This window comes from Echinococcus granulosus (assembly GCF_000524195.1).
Source record: "Echinococcus granulosus chromosome Unknown EG_S00003, whole genome shotgun sequence".
In the NCBI taxonomy this organism is placed as follows: Eukaryota; Metazoa; Platyhelminthes; class Cestoda; order Cyclophyllidea; family Taeniidae; genus Echinococcus; species Echinococcus granulosus.
This window is the reverse complement of record NW_020170383.1, coordinates 2,489,493-2,510,615: the sequence shown is the minus strand read 5'-3', so window position 1 is coordinate 2,510,615 and position 21,123 is coordinate 2,489,493. Positions and strand designations below refer to the sequence as shown.

Genomic DNA, 21,123 nt, shown 5'->3' with positions numbered 1-21,123 from the left:
ACATCATTAATTCCCCCATCCGTAGCATATGCACTGGGAGTTATACAACCAACTTATGGCAATAATCCCTTAACAATTTGAAATTATGTTGCATCGTCTAAAAATAAGGAAATTTTGAAGGTTTTTTACTTCTGAGTCTACAAATATATGGAATAGGGCGGTAACAACAATGTGGAAGACTTGACGTTCAGATGATTGATCAGACTCATGCAAAACTGACATGAAGACTGTAAGGCAATTACGTCCATCATCGATATTATTGGTGTCCGCCAATCATTTTAATTTGCACATCTTAATTGACTGGACTCTTCAAGCAATTTCCTCGAATTTAGAATGAAACCAATGATGAAGACGTTTGTGGAGTTTTGGTCAAGCAGTGGACGAACAGATTTGGGAAACCAATTGATTTCAACAAACTCACAATATGTAAACCCAATAGTATGTCTATCCTAAACTTGTCTGTAAAATGCTCCAACGCTTAATATGAAAAGCTTTAAATGAAAAGTAATGGCTGATTGTTTGTAAAGTTATGAGTACCATTGATATTGTAATACTTATTGTGTTACTAGTTGCATAACTGTATGAATTTGCAATAAAAAGGTAACAAGAGCTTAGACGATGGACTGTTCTTGCCTTCTTTCTTTATTTCACTTGAATAAAATTTGATATTTTAACTGAATGCCATTTTCATCTCTAGTGCGACGACAATTCACTAATGTCATAAACTACACTAGCTCATTAAATTCCCTGCAAAAGCAAATAATTCCTTAAAAGTATGTATCATAATCTTTAAAGAAAGAAATGAAATGAAAATATGGTAGTTAAGGTTACATTACGCAATCACTTTTTAAGCTTAATTTACTTAACAGTAAAGAGGGCCAAACATTTCGAGTTCCTACAGAAGTATGGTTATTTTATAATAACGTGTCTGCTTTTTTGTTTCACGTGGGAGGTTGAACTGGAGCAGCTGTCGCATGAACAGAGAATGGATTTGTACCAGGCAAATAACTTCGAGGGGGAAAATTTGCAAGGGAAGACTGAACAGATTGCCAGTCAATGCTTGCAACCACAGAAAAATGTACATATTCCATTGTCAGAGCCCAACGTTCCGCGGCGTCCGGTGAAAATAATCAATTTCAAGGTCTTGAATAAACACTACCAAACTGAGACCAAGAGCCAGATGACAAATTGTTGTCCCGATTCGTTTCTCACACAGGTGAGTGACAAAATGCACTACATACCTATACAAAGTAAGTAACATCAATAACTGGGCTACTTTGCCTGTAGCGATGTAAAGATGTTCGGTCTTCAAGAAGTGAAACAATTTGTTATGAAGCTTTCAAGACCACTTATGATTCGATGGAAGGCCAACCGATAGATCCTAAGATCCAGGCGAAAAAGAAAGTCTTATTGAATAAGAAAGGATTTCAAAATAATCCGGCAAATGCGGATAGAGAGAGGAGGAAAAGCAAACGTGAGATTGTGCGTTGCTAAAGTCATGATTTGAGAGAAATTCGTTCAAAGAAAAAACTCCTTTTTTTACTTTACAGATGATAGAATACTCGAAAACAGTTGCAGCTGCTAATCTAGTACGTGACAAAAAAGGGATATTGGAAGCACGCCAGAAGGTAAAATTGCTTGAAAAGAGCATCAAACTATTATGAATTGTAGAAACCATTCATTGGCTTTTCTATGCTCTTGCACAGAGAATTATTTTGCAGTGAAAGTGTACATCATGTCTACATGGAATCTGGCATGCGTTTTGTCGTTGACGTAAAAGTTTCTATTATTTTAGCGCTTTTTGACATAAGATTCACTAAATATATTTCATTTAAGAAGCTCTTCGAATAACCTTTTTTGTTGGTACTGAATCTAATATCAACTCCATAAGTTCATCAGTTCCAATGGGAAGTCTAGACGGAGGGGGTGATATTTTGCTAATAGCAAAATAGTTTTATGCGTCAGTCTTTTTTAACGAGACTTGGTTTGATACAATATTGGAGTTTACTTCCGCAAAGGATCTGCCATTACGTAACCACTGCTTTAATATCAAATTGTCTACCCACATACACATGTACAACTCCCTTCATTAGCCTCATTTGTAATGCAGTCTTTAAGGAATTTTGCCAACTTTTATAGTGCACAAGCAGCTGTAGATTATGGTTTTAAAAAAAATCAGTGTAGCAGAGATCTTCGCAAGGTTGTACTTTTAATTTATAGTTTGCCTTCCCCTTTTTTAACTAGTTGGCATAATAACACTGAACAACTCATTGCTTTGTTTTAAAAATGTGGATTTAAACAAATGTAGAGATCCATCGTGCATGACAAGAACGCTTTGAATGTTTGAATCTACTTTCGTTGCATGGTATTATTCTTTAAATAGAACAACCCTCATCTCAAAGAGCCAATGGAATATTTGTTGAAGTTTTCAATAACATTGTTTATTGGCATCTTTATCTTGAGGATGAGAAATAAACTATTTTTCACATGTTTATTAACTAACAGAAAATAGGCGGTATGCATCACGTCTGAGCACGGCTATCGATGCTTTTGTAGCACGATCTAATGCTGCATGTGACGGACGAATGCATTTACAGAATTCAAACTAAATACCAAGTGTTTAATCACAGTCCTGGCGTCAGTTCGGTAAACCTGTTTGACTAAATCAAGTGGAAAAGCCAATGCGCGAAGTTTATGAATACCACTTTTTAAGTTGACAAAAAAGTCCCTCAAATTGTATTATACGCATGTAGAAACTTTAAAAGTATGTGCATATGTGATTGAGTATAGGTATGTACAGTTGGATGTGTGTGTGTGTATGTTTGTTTGTTTCATAATCGCATATTGACTTAAGGCACCCGTTTTGCCCATGAGTGTAAAATTTGCTGATCGGCTAACATTTGCATCCCTGTGAGAATAGCCGCTTTGAATGGCCGATAGGACAATCAGTGCTGATATATGGACTCAACAATTAACAGTTCATCATATACCTTGTTGAATTATTTTTGGTACGTCCTTGCGTTTGACAAAAGGACCGATTTTCGGTTCCGCCATATGTTTATTTGATTACACACTTCCGTTATATTTGACATTTTTTAGTTTCCGTCGAAGCATATCAGCGCACTGGATGTGGAACTCGCCAGAATTCTACACACTCACGAAGCTGAAACACAAAGAATGGCTTCGCCTTTTATAACCTAACCTCCCATGATGCCGTTTCTTGTGTAAAATGATGACCAAAAAATTAGTCGTGTTTCGTACAATCCAGATCAGTCTTTTTAGGGGTAGTTTCGGAAGAATTCATGAGGTAGGGCGGTGCAGGAAGTGGATATGGAGCGGCGACTGCAGGCAGCAGCCGCAGCCCTGTCCATAGTCCATTCACCCGTCCATTCTTTTAGTCATTTCTACTCTCAGGCACTCCTTCTCAATGACTCACCTGTCGGCTGATACACCTATTGCTTGGGTATGACTTACACACGAGACGTTGCTTCCGAATTACTAGCGCGAAGACCGATTGAAGAGGAGAAGTTTGAAATATTGCGCGAAATTTGAAACACGTTTTCTGTTTTAATAATAAATGTTGGTAGGTGTCAGTGTTATTTTATGATTAATAGCATCTCATTCATGAGGGCTACGTGGCTTTGTCGAAGGAGTTACTACCAAAGTACTTATTATCATGAATGCGCTACGGATATTGAGTGAGAAAGAGAAAACGGCACACTTTTGGTTGATCAGTTTAATAAATGATAAATGAAATCCATAAATTTTTCGAATATCCCCAAATAGCCAAACGATCATTTTTTTCATATTAACAAAGGACGAAGTTATAGAAGTGAATCAGAGAAAAGTCTCCTTCGAGACAAATTGGCATGCCTAGAAACCGCATTGCCACATCATTATTTCACTGTAATTGTAAGTATATTTAAGCATTTTTTTCCCCAAAATGCGATTTAAATGTCTTCAGCTTAGTTAGAAGAGCTTTCATCAATAATTATTCACTCGTATAGTCTTCCGAATTCGTAAACGCACCATGGCAATGGAGTCTCGTAACATTTCTTTGACTGTTTTCGTAAGGACATTTCACTAACTTCCGGTATGAATGACTTTCTCCGATGATATCACTAAACTTAACTCTATTTCTCGAAAGCATATTCCGTTACCGTGTGAACAAAAACGGAAATAACCCAAATCGTGCATAAAGTTGACCACATAGTTGCTGTGAAACGATAGGATGTTAGGCAGTTTTTACTAAAGATAAGTGTAAATGAGTTAGGTGATATACTCAAAATGGTTTGTTAATAGCTATACTGGACACCGCCCATCGAGTGTTGAGTTTAAACGTTTCTCAAAAATATGCCTTAATTGTACTTAAAATGATAGATATACCTGGGGTTGATAATGCCCAAGATCTAGAAACTGCCTGTTCTGCACATCCAGTCCACTATTTAAGACAATTGTTTCACCTGTACCATAAGTTTATAAGACATTTTAAATGCCATGAGATTATTGTAATTGTGAAGAATGTCAATCATCGCTCCTCCGCTAGTTTAATACTGTTTATTTGGGGCTCGCAAAATACTTCTGTATCAGGTGACTAAAAAGTTCGTGAGGTTTCGGGCATAACTCCCTACAATGCCGTTGTGACTTGTAAAGACTTTTAAAATTCATGGAGTTGGCTATGCGTGTCAAACTTTCGGTAGTTACTATTGTGCTCTGTACAATTTCACTGTTACTTTGACCCAACGCAGCATAGAATCTCGGCTAACTTAATGTGGTTCGAAGTTGTCGGCCTTACAAAGTTAAGCGCGGTCTTAAAGCTGCAGGAATTTCTCATAAATTTGTGTAACATCTTGAAAAGAAGCGGTATGTGGGACCCGAAAGTATTGCTCAGAAACGGTTAAAAATTGTTATCCTGCCAATGACTCCCTTAATGATGCCGCAATTTGATCAGAAAGACCCTCTACTCTTGACAACGAAGAATCACGTATCTACATTGATACCATTTTAACATAAACCTGTTGTGAACTTATTGTGGTGGTTAAAGACGTTGTTGATGAAATAAATCATCCATTAATGCATCAAATGGTATTCTCGTCTGCACACGTCAGGGGCTAATGACATAAAACCTTAAGGAGTATCAACTTAAAGTAGAATCTCGCCATTTCTGGATTACTTGTTGATTGACTTGCGCTGAGGATTAGTTTTTGTATTTCAACGTTAAAAAAGGAAGGTTTCATACTTTGTCTCCCTAAACAAACCACTCCCCACCCAACCCACACTTCTAAGCCACCACTTTAGCCCTTTAATACCATACCTTTTGTGTGTGTAGTTACGGAGGACTATAGATGGAGTTGTTGACTTGAAGAAGACCAAAAAGATTTCGGCCAAGGTTGAAATGGAAGTGACCAGGGCTAGGTTTAATGTTTATAGAGATAAGACGCTTTATAAAAACGGACTTTACAACCATTTTGTCCCTTTGAGAATTGATGAAGGCTGTAACCGCGACTCCCTCAATAAATGTTATATTTCAAGAATCTTTCTGCAGCTGTTTAATTTGTTTTCAAACTCACATTCCTTCCCTATTCAACTCCCTACTAGCTCGATTTTAGGTCTTAGTTTACAGTTGCTACGACGACCACCAAAAATAACCACGCCCTCTACTATGAGTCAGGGAGGAAGCAACAGACTTAGCAACAAGAGCAAGGCCTATTTCTAATTCCCTATTTGGAGTAGCCAGTCAACGTCAACGCTGTGTGCTAATCGACCAATAGTTAGGCTCTAGAGGCCAAGGTGCACCAATCAGACAACGGCAACTCACCACCCAGAAGCGATTGGTTGCCACCTTCAATCGCGCACGGCGACGTGCTGTGCTGAGGTCTAATCCTTCTGTAACACAGTCTACACAGCAGTTTGGGATCGCCTGCCTTCAAACAAAGGAAGGGAGTAAAATATAAAGTGAGTAGATCTACCTTACTGATCTGTTTACAAAGAGCACGCTTCCTAAATACCGATTCTTAATGCTGTTTTCTAGCACATGCTATGTGCTAATTACACAAGCCAGATGTATACCGTTGATATCTGGCTCTTTTGGAGTTTAAATCTATCCACCGTTGCAAACATCAAAGTCCTGCGAAAGTGTCAATGTCAGTTCAAATACGGTGCCCTAAGGTTCAAATTCCTACCTAGTGAAATGATTATTCATATGGTTTAGAAGGGAGAAAACTGGGTCAATTTTTTTTCGAAAAACATTAATTACATATGAGGTCACTACCTGCATGCTTAACATGAGTCAGACTGCAACCAATTAATGTGTGGAGTCGTGATTTGTTATAACCACTCATTAACTTCACCCAATTTCTTATGCAAAACTCAAATTAACATCTTTAAAAACAACCAGCAAAATCGCATCTTGCTAGCTTAGCTTTATGCTGTTCTTAATTCAGTAAGTGTTTTCATTTTTAAGGGTTTAGTTCATGCATAAAATTTCCGATATTTAATAAAGTACAATTGTAGAATTACTCCTAATTATAAGTTGACTCGATATGAATGCTATTGTAATATGATTCTTCACCACATATTTAATGAAATGTCTTATTCACAAAATTTTTATGCATTCATCAGTGTTACTTCGAATTTTTTAATGAGTAACTTACAATAAAGTATTAACCGATACGAAAAATTGGAAGCTCTCCATTTGACTCTTTGTCAAAGTGAAGTTTCACCCTATATTATTAAACCAAAACATTTTCGTGTCACTTCGATAATTAAAAAAAGTAGTATTCAATTCAATTCATGGTATGAATAAGGCCGTGTGAAAATCTCGAATTCATCACTATTTCGTCAGACCATAATATTAACCGGGAAGCCATTCACAAGCTTTATTATTGTAAGAGAAGTCATGCAGAAGTACCACCTCTTCACCCACTGCCTTCCTTGTAAATCAGAATCAATTGCTTTTAAAACAGTTATTAATCAGCTTTGCATTAGTTTCAGCGGACATTTTTGTTTAAGGAAATGCTGTGACAGGATATTTTCATGTGAAGGATGATGAAATAAAGCATTATATTTGTTTACGAAGCCAATTATTTTCATGAACTTATGTTTCGACAGAAGGGCTTCACTTTTGATATAGTGACCTCCAATGAAAGCAATTTTAGCCGGCGAGACATGGGGCCTAGCATATTTTTCACGCTATCAAAAAGCTGTCATTTCAGTATTCGTTCTCCGGTTATTTTGCACATTACTCAGTTCGAAGACCAAAACTACTTTTCTCTCTGTGGAAACCGCTGTTCTCCCAGAAACGGTGGCAGGAAGTGCCGTGACCTTCCAGATTTAACACTTCCTTCACTTTCTCAAGCACCCATCATTCCCACTCGGAAGCCAGGAGTCTACATCTTTCTAATTTACTTTCAGAAAAAGGCGATGAAAATGCTAATTCCCGGGCAGCATCAATTTTGGGATTTCTTTTTTGGTTTTAGATAGCAAAAAATAATTCAGGCACATTGTTTTCTGTTTTAAGACACGAACGTAACCTCTTAGTAAAGTATTTAGCCACCATCAACAGTTGTTAAATTCGTCTTCAATATGTGTTGAAGGCTCGTTTAAGTAGAAATCTTTCACGTGAAGATCTATTCATGGATTCGTTACCCAAATGTCCCTCTTCTTGCGTAAATACGAGGACGAATTGTTAGCCTTCCGTGACACCTCACAGGCACGCGTATTTTGGCGTGCCCAGCCATCCACCACCAACTGGCTCAGTTGTGCACGTTTGTTCGCTGTTGTCGCCTTATCTAAATGCACACATGCGTTCATTCACTCATTCCTACGTGCCTACGCATGTACGTATCTCCTACACCTTCACGCAAACAGCCCCTCCTATAGTTTGCGTGTGTGAAAATCTCTTCTCAGTCTTTTGCTAAAGTTTCCAAGAGCCGCCTTAAGTTTCGAAGCCTCTAAACTACACTACCGTTAGAGAGAATATGTATTTTCACATTGTAGTTCAGTTTTAGGCATAGTATCTCACCGTAAAGGTGAATAAAGCGAATGTCATTAGTTCTGGGAAATTGTGCCCACTTAAGACAGTTCTATAAATAAAGCGTCATTAATAAAATTTCTGATCCTTTGCTCATCATTATCAGGAGAAGTACTGAATTGGAGACAGAATAATGAGATAAATGATTTATAATTCCAATAGATTGTTCTCAGCAATGCCTTGGACGCTAGGGGTACTCACCCATCATTTTCCGATTTATCTGGTCGTTTTCGCACTAGTTCATTCACTAATCAAACCACGAGTACAAAAACATCCGTCAATGGTAAATTACTCACACAAGTTTTGTACACACGCCCAAAAACGTGCACGAACGAGCCGTAACTGGACAAAGCTGCAACGTTTGCGCATTCCATGGAATCAAGTACGTGCCTAGAGCTGCGTTTGAGGTGCGGGAGAATCTAGTGCAACACATAATTTACATTAAGCTCATAAATCAGCCTTCGATGATTTACATGCCGTACCAGATTGCATAAAGCCAACACGCTTTTACTCATCCAGTCTCAACTGTCTCTGAGTGACAGCATAAAGAGTACACCAAATGCCGGTTTTTTTAATTTGATTTTCTTACTGTTAGAATCGTGCAAGTGGTGCATTTGCACCTCGAACGTTCAAAGTCCACAAAACCTAACTTTTCTGCCACCTTGGCGACAAAAGATTTATTCATCCGTGCATACGCACCCCAACAAATTTGGGTGTTTGCAGACTTTAGCCCACCACAGCGGCAGCCAACACTGAGTATGGCTAAATGCATGGCAAAAATACGTAATTTTGGGCTTGTTAGACTTTATGTCCGAAATTGTTTCGTTTAACAATGCAGTAGTCTTCAGCATTTTAATCCATGCTATAATGTTAGAACTTTCTCAATTAAAATAAGACGCAATGTGAATTCACTAAGCGTCTGCGCGCTCACATGCTTGTTACAAATTCTGTAATCTGCTGTGGGATCGCGGTTTCGCGCCTTGTCGCGAGCTGTTTTGGGGAGCAATGCAGCCGATATCCTTTGCAAATAATTGTGCGAGCCTTATTTAAGTGCGTGCAACAGAAATGATTCATTGAACGTGAGAAACCGCTGGCTTGGACTTGCTGAGAAGGAGTATGGGAACCAAGGCCATGGTGAACCAGGCGCCACCATATTTCTCACTTTCCTGACTCACCCACACCCACATCGATGGACAATTTGGATGAGCAGTCGCGTTCAGCAGGTGTGGCCGAAGTTAATGGGTGTAGAGCGTCCTGGTCATTAAATTGGCCCTTACCAATAAATCCACAGACAAACTCTTTTAAATGAGAATTCATTTTTGATATTAATTCTCTACATAAATAACATTAAACTGAATATTTAAGCATATATTTGTCAATTGATGTCTGTCCCTAATGTGCTCGAATGATACTAGTCTGATTACTAAATTTCCGAATGGACATGTTTAGAAATCACTTATCAAACGTCTTTTACGCTTATTTTAAAGCTGTCTGAAATATTTGTAAAGTACGAATCAAAACTTACAATTTTATTTGGTTTTGTGAAGAAAAATATTAACACCCACTATATTCTGACGGCCAACTTTGGTTTTTCACGTCAGCGTCCTACTAAAACAGGCTTCTGCATTAGTGAATTAGTAATTGATATTTCAGTAAATCGTAACACATTTTTTCAGTCAGTTTGCCTGTTGTTGTACTGTCCAAATTCTTCTTGAGATTTGGTAGATGTCCAAACGACTACAACCCGCATTGCAGGTTCTATCTGGCAATTTGAGCTGCTTAACGACTGCACATTATAGTAGGCCATTGATACACGTTCTCTTTAGACCTTGTGATGACAGAAATTGGCTTTAGCCTCTGTGGAAGTGGCTTCGCCTCAGGAGCAATGGACAGTCTTATCGACCCCTTTTGGACGGAATCATCCAGCTTCTTAGAGCCTCCCTTTTGTGAACTCAAGCCTACGTCTCCTGGATCCACAAAATCAACAAGTAGCTTGGATTCCTTGCTCCGAGGGGCATCAAACACTCCTTCTGATTCAACTCCACCTCTATCTCCATGGAAAAACGATTCAGAAAGGCGCCTTCTTCCAGCTTCATCTGAAAGGAAGGGGAACGTCTTTGACGACCCTGTGAACAGCTTGTGGCAAAGTGACGTGACTTGCGAGTGTCCTTTAACATCAGCAAAATTAGCACTACTGCCAATTCTTCCAGACCAATATCAAACCAAGAAAACTGCACTTCTCGGTACCGATTCGCTTCAAGGTTTTGATGAGACTGAGGCTACTTCCACCTCTGATGGATTGGAGGAACAACTTGCCAGTGCCGACAATGCCTGGACGGCTGCGCTGGAACTGCCAGGTATTACGGAAATGTTAAGTCGTAGATGGTGCCCACGTGGCCAGAATGGAAACGTCAAGGCTGGGTAGATACGTTTTTGATGTTTATTACTTCATCAATGACCCGATTTTCAAGGTCGGATATTGTGGACTTAATCGTTTAATAGATGGAGAATTCGGCAATACTGTACACTTAGACGGATAAACTATGCAATGCTTATTTAATGTTTTAGCTCTCACGGCGGAAGATGCAGGCCACCTTCTTGCTCAAACACGAATATCAAATGCTCGGACAGGCCGCCTCCCATACCGACGGACACAGCGGCGACTTCGAAAAAAAGTTTTAAACTCTCTCGAATTCCGACGAAATTTTGCACCTTTTACGGACTCTGAGAGCACAGAGACTGGTTCCGAAGGTGAGGAAGATCATAGCGAGGGGGCATCCCCCCATCGGAACCGCAGTCGCATGTTCATTGAGGGACGTGTAGAAGTGGTGGAGGACCTTTGTTCTTCTGCTCTTGATGACAGTGATGAAGAGGATGTTAATCAACCGCCTGTAAAGAAGGCAGCAAAATCCTCTCCTCGACCACACACATCTCTACATTTGCGGCACACCCAGTCATCGAAAATCGATTACACGGAGCCTTGGTGGCCACAACGGTCAGGTTCGGTGTTCCAACGCCTCTATTCAAGGGGTCCAGATGGTGGCAGCGGTAGTGTTGGACGCAGTCGAAGGCAACTAGAGCTGTGGGAGTTCATTCTGCGCTCGCTAGATGCGAGGCCAGTCGGCGAGACGGCATCAGCCTTCAAGTGGGTCAATCGGTCGGCGGGCGTGTTCCGGGTGACAGATACACAGAAAGCTGCCAAAGAGTGGGGCCTCTATCGTGGCAACGAGAGAATGGACTACGAGAAGATGGCTCGTGCTATGCGGTAAGACTTCCGATGTTAAGAAAGAGCTTACTTACATTGAGATGACTAGCCTGATTCATATGAAGTACCATAACGAATTCGAGACTGGAGAAACCCCTTAAAAAATTATAATTAAGAATGCCCGAAAGGAATTTCTGTTAAATATTGTTTGTATTATACACATAGTTCAAACGGTATTCCAGGGTGATCCAACAGCGCACTGAACAGACGCGACACATATGATCATTCACTCCTCTAAGTACTACTTAAATAGTCACTATTTTTAGGAGGACGTGGGTAGAAATTGCACAGCCATCCAAATAGAAGCACGAGTAAAATACTTTCAGTTTTTCGGTAATTAAAATGCCAGCATTCCATTTGCGTTACTTCGTGTATCAAATAAAATGAAGTAAATTTGCAAAGGTTCTAGATTGAGTGTGCATTTTACAGGTTCTACTATAAGGAGTGCGTGCTCCGGAAGGCTCGCAAACAGCTGCATTTTCAATTTTCCATGCCATTCGTCGCGTGGTCGAAGCAACATCATTCCTACGAAAGTGTTTTCACCTCAGCGTCGTAATCCCTCATTCTGCTGCCTTCTTTTCACAATCATTCGATAAAGTCTGGTGTACATATTTTGTAATTTCTTCACTACAACTATCACCACGATGATGCTAATAAAACGCAACCAGTCAGTTTATCCGAAATTTCGTGACTAGCGTGTTCAAACCACGAGAAAGCTACCAGTGTAACGAACACTGCTATAAAGAAAAACCGTGATTCTTGAGGAAGCAATAGGTATGCAAATCAGGTAAATCTTGGCTGCTGGACTAAGTACGAGGTATGTACTCTGGATGAAATGCAACTATTCTTCAAGAAATATGAATGGGGTATCTTAAATGGTAGTGTAGAGCCACAATTCTTTGCCAAGGTTGTAATAAGCCATAGTATGGAGATCATATATTACTAGCGTACAGAAGAATCGGGAGACTATTAGGCTGGACCGAAACCCATACCAGAGTGGAAGAAAAGCCAGTGGAGACCCAGGCGGCTGCGCGGTTCAACACAGTCGAAGAAAATACCAAGTCGCTATATGACTCCTCTTTCCTTTTTTGCTGTCTGTAGTACTTCCCTTTGCCAAATTCCGCGCCAGTCGGTGGTTTATAAAACTCGCGGACCACAAACGCGAATTACTCAGCTTTTTTGCATGTGACGATGCATCTGATCTCAACGGCACTGATGCGTCTGAGCAATTGCATTGTATTCAGGGTTTCGCCATCTCTATGAACTGTATCGAAAAGGAAAAAGCGGCCTAGCGTTAATAATGCTCAAGACCAAACGATCCTGTACAACAGGAACATCTTGTGTACTAATTGCTGTTCATAAGAAAGCTTGCCGAAAAGTAGACCCACCTGACAAGAGACATGATCTATGATAGTCCCACGAGGACAACATTTAGCACCCATTCCTCCTCCCCGCTGTTCTCGTTTCAGTGTCGTCCATCCATTTGTTTGAGTCCCTTTCGGCCAGGAGAGAAGCAAAGAAGCTATCTTTCGCCCATGTAATTAACATCTCCAGGTAGGTTCCGTTGACAGATACGTAAGACTTTTCCAAGTAGTTCAAGCCTGTTATCGCTCACGTTGTCGGCGCCATTCTTGCAGAACACGGAATTGGAACAGCTACCAAAGGCGGCCGCAATCTTAAACCTGATGATTGAGGGTTTCCACAAATTTATCCGTCCATGTAATGAAACATTCTTCTATCACACTAAGATTTACCAATCAGGAATAAAAGCACAATATTTATGGTTTTGGGTTGTTACCATTAACGTAACACCCCATCACTTCCAAATACAGCAATAAGGTAAAGTAGTACGAAGAATGTACAATACTAATACACAGAGGAACTGAGAGACCGCCAGCGTTACTAGGCTCCGGGAAGCAGATCAAAAGCATATGACGAGAAGACTAGAGTGCCCGCGAGGATAAAAAGCACAAATAAACAGGATGTCTAATGCTTTACTGTACAAACATTGCAATGATAACGATGTGTTAAATGTTCCGCACAATTAATCTAATTAGCGGCGACCGACAATGTATATTAAGTAGAACTTTATTTGTCCATGATTTCTAACCACAATTCACACGGAAGAAATCGGACAATTTAGGATGAGTAACTAAAACCCTTCAATAAATGCAATTAATTTACAAATTACAAGTGACATACCTATCCGGTACTTAAATAAAACGACTGAAATATAGATAACCTGATGGATGTCAATAACGAAATTAAGTTGTAATGAGAAATCTATGATAATGGACAGATGTCACGTTAAATTGTTTACGATAGCATTACAAGCATCAAAAACACAAACTGACTTAGCGGTTAGGCTATGCGGGATATTAAAGCACAGCCATTGCGCCTCCACTCAACAGCATGGCCTCGAGATTTTACCGGAAGACTATCAGCCTTTCAGTAGGTTAGCAAAACATATGCTGCTTTAAAATCAGGATTTTTACAAACCCAGGAATCACCGGGGAACTGCAACAAAATTTTTGTTATTAAAAAGCTTTTTTAGGCAATCATCTCCATATTTATCTACTTAAATATTTGGCGTATGAAAGGTTTGCGAGAAATTAATGGTATTAATGCCATCTAATTCACAAAGCTGCTTGCCTTGATATTCGTCAGGCAAAGAGCAGATACATCTGCCCCAACTCTTCCCTGCGACTCTTTCTACGAAATCAAAAAGCTCTAAAGATATATAATAATCGTAGCATCCCGAGACCAAATTGTGGCCTACCGAGATTCCCTGAAGACAAAGGAAGACACAATACTCGAACAGAATATATATTCAGCACGGAGAAGGTGTCTGGGCTATCGGCATGGCCCGAAGGCCAACCCGCCCAGCGAGGTACAAGGAGGCCAATTCAAAGTACAAAAGCGGCGCCTCACCAATGCCGAGGGATAAACCACCATCTTATAACAAGGATAATATTAAAAAGGGTCGGATTTCTAATACAATAGGCCCAACGTCGCGCTGTTGGGCGGAAGCATGATCTGCAGGAAGCGAAGTATCCAAAAACAGATAACTGCATGGTCAAACAAAGTTTTGAAGTAAAGAAAAACAGTGTTAGGCGTAAAAATCCAAGCTGCCTCTTGGTATTGGTGACAAGCTGTTGTGATTTTGAACTCTGCAGCGCATCAAATCCCTTAACAAATTTATTTTTCGAATTATGCTAAGGCATTTTATTGCAAGCTTATAAACCAAAGTTTTGAAATGGAGTATTCGAAAAGCAGAAAGGTAAGATCTGAAGCTTAAAATTTATCGGGGCTACGTAGATGATGGTAATGACTTCCACACCGTTGGTCCTGTCGGTGTTGGTGTAGTGCCTGAGAGGCCTGATGGTGGATTCCTACGACTACTTGTTGAAGTTTCTTATTATTGGGGACGCTTCCACAGGCAAAACCTGTATATTGAGGCGTTTTATTGAAGACACCTTTAAGGAGGATATGCTTCACACTATAGGTGTCGAATTCGGCACGAAAGTAATTCAAGTAGGTGGAGAATCTCTTAAGCTACAAATATGGGACACCGCTGGCCAGGAAAGATTTCAGTGTGTCACTCGGTCTTACTATCGAGGCGCCGCCGGTGCACTTGTCGTATACGATATTTCATGTCGAGAGTCCTTTAATCGTGTTGCCGATTGGATTTCCAGTGTGCGTGAACTTTCAAAGCCCGACCTTGCAGTCGTTCTCGTCGGCAACAAATCTGATCTTGCTGCTGAACGCCGAGAGGTTAGCCTCATTTGGTCGTCGAAAACGTCGTTTAATGTCGATGGTCTGACTGTCTATTTAGATCAAGGAGGTGTTGCAAATTTTTGCTCTTTTTGAAGGTGAACGAGGAAGAAGCTCGTCAGTTCGCCAGGGACAATGGGGTTCACGACTTCATCGAGACTTCTGCTAAGTTGGGGGAAAATATTCAGGAGGCCTTCTACGCAGCTGCACGGACAGCTCTCGAACGAGCTAAAGCTACCCAGTCCACCGACATGTTCCTGCCCGCCTCGAGTTCTGGTGGGGGTTACCTTCATCGTGCTCCCCCTAGTCAGAATCGAGTCAGCTGTTCTGGTGGCTGTTAAGCTTGTCCTTTTTAGTAAGCGCTCCCAGCCTCTCGTAATGAATTTGATCCACGCTGATCCCGGAGATTAAAATACTGAGGATGCTCATCAGAAAGCGCTTTTTACCCATTGGTAATTTCCCAGATAGGCCAATATGCAGCACCCCCTACCGTTAGGCCCACTAAGCAGTTATGGGATTTGGCTGAATCCTTGATTGTTCCGAACCCCCCCCCCCCCCCTACTTAAGTACTCGGTACTACTACAATCATTCGACGCCTTTCTAGGCAATTCTAGTGATGAAATCGATTGCGGCTCACTATGCACTTGTCCTAGTAGTTGATCTGCTCTCACCCATCTCCGTTTTAGATTTATCTTATCTGGTTGTGTAATCCTTGGCCAATCGAGCGCGCACCATTGGCCTTAATAATTTCTTGAATCGTGCGTCAGGCGCCCCATTCCTTTACTATCTAACGTATCACTATCCATATGAACAACAACCACTTCTAAATTTCCTCGCATACTTTTCTTCATTCATTACTATATTTTGCCTGTTCCATCTATCGGCTGTGGTCTGTGCCTTCCAGTAAATTTTAATACCACCTTTCCCCGCTTTTCTTGGACGTGCAGATGCACGCCGTGGGTTGACAGTCGATACTAAAGACCACGTCTCAAATACCTCAAAACACTTATTTAGATACGCAATATGTCGTTGAAGATGATTGTGTCGTCTTGGTTATCTGCGGACATCGTTTTGGCACAGGTTGGCACAACGCATTAACGAGGAATCTAGCGGTAGGAAAAGAGGCAAATTTGGAAATTCCTCGAATTCCTCCTCGACCTGCCTGAAAGAGCACCAGGTGAAGAGATGCGCAGTGGTTGCCAGAAGAAGACGGAAAAGGAATGCCCGAGGCAGAAAGCATACTTTCGAGCTAAGCAACACACGGGAGGCGAGGTAATTCGCGTCGGGCCTTCCATGTCTCTCCATCGGTGCGAAGGCATGTTGCAAGGGTTCCCTGGAGGCGGCCACCTGGTATTCCTTGAACCAGATGGTTGGGTCGTGGAACACGGCAGGCTCGTTGAGGAGGACCAGGTCGTCCGCAAGAAACCTCTCTCCATCTCGAAAGGCCTCACGCAAACACCCGAGAGGCCAGCCTACCACGGTGAAACGCAGAGACTCGAGACATAGTGCCTTTGTGAAGGAGAGGCATCTCGTTTCTAGGTCGATGCATTCCTCCTGCAAAGAGAAGTGCACCAAAATCTCACCCAGCTCGAACTGGTCGCCTCCCGCTTTTCGCTACTAACCGTCAAATTAGCGGTGTGTTTTCTGCACCTGTAAGGGCAACTTCTTCGATGTTCGGAGAGTTCTCTCAGTAGCTGCTGACCCCACCCAGGGCGAGCAGTTAGTGCTGCTAGAAGAGTACGGAGGCACGGTATGAGACTGTGGTGTCCGAGGAAAAAGCTTTCAAACAGGAGGTGATTGATATGTTTTTTTGTAAGAAACGCCTCCACATCCTCACTCTTCTGGTCATCAAGAGGTTGGGAAAGGCTGAGAGTGCGTTTAATCCACAAGAGATAGGAGAGAAGAGTTTCTGATTTTATATTGGTGCCTCGACCCAACTCAAACAGAACGAGAGGCTCAACCAACCGGTCGACTGCGTGGGTTAGCGCGCTTCCGCCAACGTGAAAACGCCTTGGAAGATGACCGAAGATGTGTAGATGGAAAAAGCCGTTTGAGAGTTCATTGAGTTCAGTCAGAGTATCACATTGAGTTCGTTCGCCCCAAGAAGAATGCATGATTGCTTCAAAGAGTATGTGAAGAACGAGCCGGTTTAAATTGTCGGAAGTGAGAGTGATTTCCTTAGACGCGGTGCTCAAAAAGGTCCGTATGCCACGATCAGAGGCGCCTATGAAGATGCTAGCAGGAAAAGCCTGTGAGGCAAACTCGAAGAAATCGTTTAGCCTTGAGTATTCCATTGTGAATGGGTCGGAAAAGATTAATCCCTTCCATTCCGGCGAGAAAGAAGCTAACAATAGATGCAGGAATACTTGAACTCAGACGTGCTAGGTGGGTGCGCGTTGAACAGAAAAAGGCGCTGGCGTAAACTACTAGCTTCAGGGTTATCAAGCAAGTCCATACACTATACGTAACTGTTCTTACTTAAACCACTGCCTTAAAGTGGTCCTTATTTGTGTATAAACTTTGTCTGATGTTTTAAAAAAAGACGCAAAAATGCCCCCAGGCGACTTTAATAAACTGAATAGATAATCTATCTAGCCTCCAAACCCAAGAACGATTTATCAGTAAACTTTACAGTCGCATTGGGAAAAGTATTTTCTAAGCTTCAAATCATCTCGGGATTCTTCGATTTGCGCCCATTTTGAGATAACTACAACGACTCGAGAACCGAGGCGTGATAATACTGTTGTGTAATCGGGGATTTGGGTAGACAATGAACCGAGTTTGCCTATAGAAACAGGAAGAAAGAGAGTTGGAAAATCAGAGATGCCAATCGATTTCACACTTCGCTGTGACCGAGAACGCACCTACTCAATAAAGAAAATTCGGGGAAAGAATGCTTACTCGAAAACTGTTTAGGCAAGAAATACATACAACAATGCTGACGAACAGGATAATATTAAAAACGATCTTCGAGACTATGTCTGTCGACTTATTGTCAGAGAAAAATGCATGATATGACGGCTCTTCAACATCCATCTTCACGACATCTTCACATACCACAGCGGGACAAATTGGGATAGAGCGTCGTCAATTCCATTGGTCAATAAATGGCCGGGGATTGAGGGAAATGCGGAAAGGCCTAAGAATAAGACTTTGTAATGGAAGCATTTTTATTAAGCTCTTTTACGAATTCACATCAATATAATACTTTGTGCCACAGCAATCTTTTCGTCACGTAAGAAGACTTATGAGGTTTGTTTCTTTATCTCGTTAAATATCGCGTACTTAACAAAGATTTACACTTGACGGAACATAAATAATTGGTTGTTATTATCTGCAAACTAATATACGTTTGTAAATCCTTAATAATGGACTCGCATACACCAGAAGGCGCTATTATGTTCCTATTTAAAAGTATTCATAATTACACTACCAAGTTGCTAAGCAGAAATAGTTGTATTACAAGTATCTTGATTCCAGAGTTTGTCAAATTCTCACTAAATCTCACTAAATGATAAGATCTAAGTCAAGAATGAAACATATAAGCTTGCAGGTCGAAAAGTGCCTAAAGTAAATTGCAGGTGCGACATTTGATGAATGTTCATGTTTAAGCACGCTTAGCTACCACATCCGACCTATTAATAAGTCGAATAATGTGTTATGGACTTTTCCGACTTTCTGATTTTATACGTTTGACCGTCTTTATTCGGATTATGACCACCCTAATGTGGATGGAAGTTGTAAGTTGGAATGATAACGCCTATCTCATACGTAAATTTTCAAAAGTAATTTTTTTAGCACATTTTTACCAGAAAAGATCTCACTATAATCAGGTCGATTTTGTTCTAGACAACCCTTCTTGAGTGATTACCCTTAGTTTGAGTTGTCGTACCTGGTGCACGATTAAAATGAGTTCTAAGCGTATCTTTGTGCTTGTCTTACACCGTTTTGCTAGGTGAAGCTCTAGTGACCTCGAAGACTTCCGCTTTCCAAAACGACAGATTATCTAGCAGAGGTCGACGCTACAATCTACTCTCTAGGGACCGGCTTAATGTTCCCATTAGAGACAAGGAGGGGAGGTATCTAAAGCAGCTTTCAGATGAACAGTCACAACGCCTAATTTCAATAAGCTCTGATGAGGAAGTATCTGTGTATGTCTTAGCCGGTTTATTTAGATTATTTTTAGAGGCGCGCCCTGTTGTCGTTTTGATACAGACGCGTTCTTACCCTTTTAATAAACTTGTGCAATTTCCGTTTACCTTTCGCTTGGTTTTACAACTTCTTTTTATCTTTTAACTACAAATTGACATACGTACTTCTTAGTATAGTTGGTACCAGTTAAAATGAGTGGCAGTAGTTTAACACCTACTTCTCTTATGGTTTACAATCTGTTATGCCCTTTTGAATGTCAACCTGATTTTTATCCCTATTACCTTTATTTGCCTTTAGCGATATCTACAATACTCACTTTATGTCCAGTTTGGCGGGCGACGAGATGATTGAGGTGTTGCGACGAGACGGTTACAATTTGGACCGTCCGACTACTACTGTAACCGATTATCCCGACTTGGACCTCGTTCCCCCCCATGTTATAACCGAACGACGCTCCGTTTTTTCACGCCTTCCCTGTTGCAGTCGACGGAGTTCTTGTAGCCTCATGTAAGGAGGGAGAGCATCCTAAGAACTCCTACACACCTGTCTTTCTCCTACTATGCGTTTGCGAGAGCATTTACTTCGACTTCTTTTGTACGCTAGTGACTTTGGGATTCGTCCAGTCTACTTCTGTGCATCCTATCGTTGAATGTAATTGTCGACGTTATTCCGTGCTTACATCCTGTTTTCCGACTTTTTTTCCAGGGCCGTGGTGCCGTCAATCCAGTTTAATGTGGAACAGCGCTACAATAGATTTTTTGTTGCACATACTCATGCACTCAATTATCACCGTGTGTTACTCAACTCTACCATTGTGGTAACTCTCTGCCAAATTACGCACATCTCAAATCTTTCTGCTAGAAAAGCATGTTTTTATTAGCACATTCGGGAACCCAGGCATAAGTAGTTAGGCTAAGGATGCCCGTTAGACAATTGAGCACTGCATATTTGACGGGATAATTATTATCGAAAGCGCTACCATGGTGGGTTGCTCTAAGTAAGATATGTTAGTATGGGAAGATAGTACAAATTGGGGAGGGGATACAAGCTGTCCAAATATTGAGCAAGGTTAGAACATGGCGAGTCAATCGGTTGCTACCTTCGGCAGTCGATGCATTAAATTCACCGGATGCCGCTTTCACGGTAGTTCAACTTGTACACTCGTGTGTTGCCGCCTCCTCAGTTGTTAATCCAGGTGATTCCACCCTTTTGATTGTGCTGGAAATTTTGTGATAGGCTCTTGAGTTACCACCCCATGGCAGTTGGTGCGATTGTTGTAGGTGTTTTTACATGTTCCCTTGTACTCGCTTGATTCCTCTCGTTATTATCCTCGCAATATTCTGATGTTCCTTCCCAATAGTCACTTGTTTCTTCGTTGTCAAGTTACTCCTTGTAGCGTTTTGTTAAATCCCCATATTCTTCAGATGGTCTTCCATAGTTTTCTTCTGCATTAGTTTTGTTTTATCCCTTATATTCTACCCTATCGGTGTAGTCTTATTGCGCGATCTACAATGAATCCAGAAGTAGCAATGGTAGTAGTTTAATGAATGACACGTCCTTAATTTTCTTAAAACTTCCCTTGAACCAAATGAATTTGTTAAATAGAGTGTTCCTACATGTGGGGGTCGCGCACTGAATCCTAGTATCGCCATCTCTGTAAGAAATGAAATGAGATTAAAGAGAGATGTCCTCGGCTTTCGTACTTAGAAACTTCACCCCTTTTTACGTCACATTTATAGCTGTAGGCAAGTCAGTGTATGTACACATGTAATGATGCCGATGTCGCATATACGTTGGAGGCATTGAAATTGTTCCCCTTTGCTCGCTCAATTTAGTTTACCTTCGGAGCAACTGGGATCTGTCCTAGATTTGAGTTTGCTGCTTAAGCTAAGGAACGAAA

The 21,123-nt window shown here is 41.0% G+C and overlaps 5 protein-coding genes across 5 annotated transcripts in view; 4 read left to right on the top strand and 1 right to left on the bottom strand. All coding sequences in view use genetic code 11, as the record gives it.

Annotated features, from left to right (window-relative positions):
- EGR_00955 (hypothetical protein) overlaps positions 1-3,201 on the top strand; it is a gene marked incomplete at both ends in the record, with an annotated part of 5,880 nt that extends 2,679 nt beyond the window's left edge. Inside the window, 2 exons of the mRNA XM_024490204.1 lie at positions 1,551-1,628; positions 3,100-3,201. Of these exons, the coding sequence (XP_024355607.1) occupies positions 1,551-1,628; positions 3,100-3,201 (180 nt within the window). The remainder of the gene's footprint in view (positions 1-1,550; positions 1,629-3,099) is intronic.
- Positions 3,202-9,866: 6,665 nt separating this feature from the next.
- EGR_00954 (DNA-binding protein D-ETS-4) lies at positions 9,867-11,853 on the top strand (the record flags this gene model as incomplete). The annotated part of the gene is made up of 3 exons (XM_024490203.1): positions 9,867-10,389; positions 10,601-11,297; positions 11,727-11,853. The coding sequence occupies 3 exons, from the start codon at positions 9,867-9,869 to the stop codon at positions 11,851-11,853; spliced, it is 1,347 nt and encodes a 448-aa protein (XP_024355606.1).
- Positions 11,854-14,678: 2,825 nt separating this feature from the next.
- On the top strand, positions 14,679-15,780 carry EGR_00953 (Ras-related protein Rab-4B; the record flags this gene model as incomplete). Its single annotated transcript, XM_024490202.1, has 3 exons — positions 14,679-15,071; positions 15,170-15,407; positions 15,758-15,780. 3 exons carry the CDS (start codon positions 14,679-14,681, stop codon positions 15,778-15,780), a joined length of 654 nt encoding a protein of 217 aa, XP_024355605.1.
- A 297-nt stretch (positions 15,781-16,077) lies between these two features.
- On the bottom strand, positions 16,078-18,107 carry EGR_00952 (hypothetical protein; the record flags this gene model as incomplete). Its single annotated transcript, XM_024490201.1, has 5 exons — positions 16,078-16,233; positions 16,314-16,625; positions 16,694-17,415; positions 17,704-17,935; positions 17,973-18,107. 5 exons carry the CDS (start codon positions 18,105-18,107, stop codon positions 16,078-16,080), a joined length of 1,557 nt encoding a protein of 518 aa, XP_024355604.1.
- A 695-nt stretch (positions 18,108-18,802) lies between these two features.
- Positions 18,803-19,734, top strand: EGR_00951 (hypothetical protein; the record flags this gene model as incomplete). The annotated part of the gene is made up of 3 exons (XM_024490200.1): positions 18,803-18,842; positions 18,985-19,222; positions 19,521-19,734. The coding sequence occupies 3 exons, from the start codon at positions 18,803-18,805 to the stop codon at positions 19,732-19,734; spliced, it is 492 nt and encodes a 163-aa protein (XP_024355603.1).
- Positions 19,735-21,123: the final 1,389 nt, after the last annotated feature.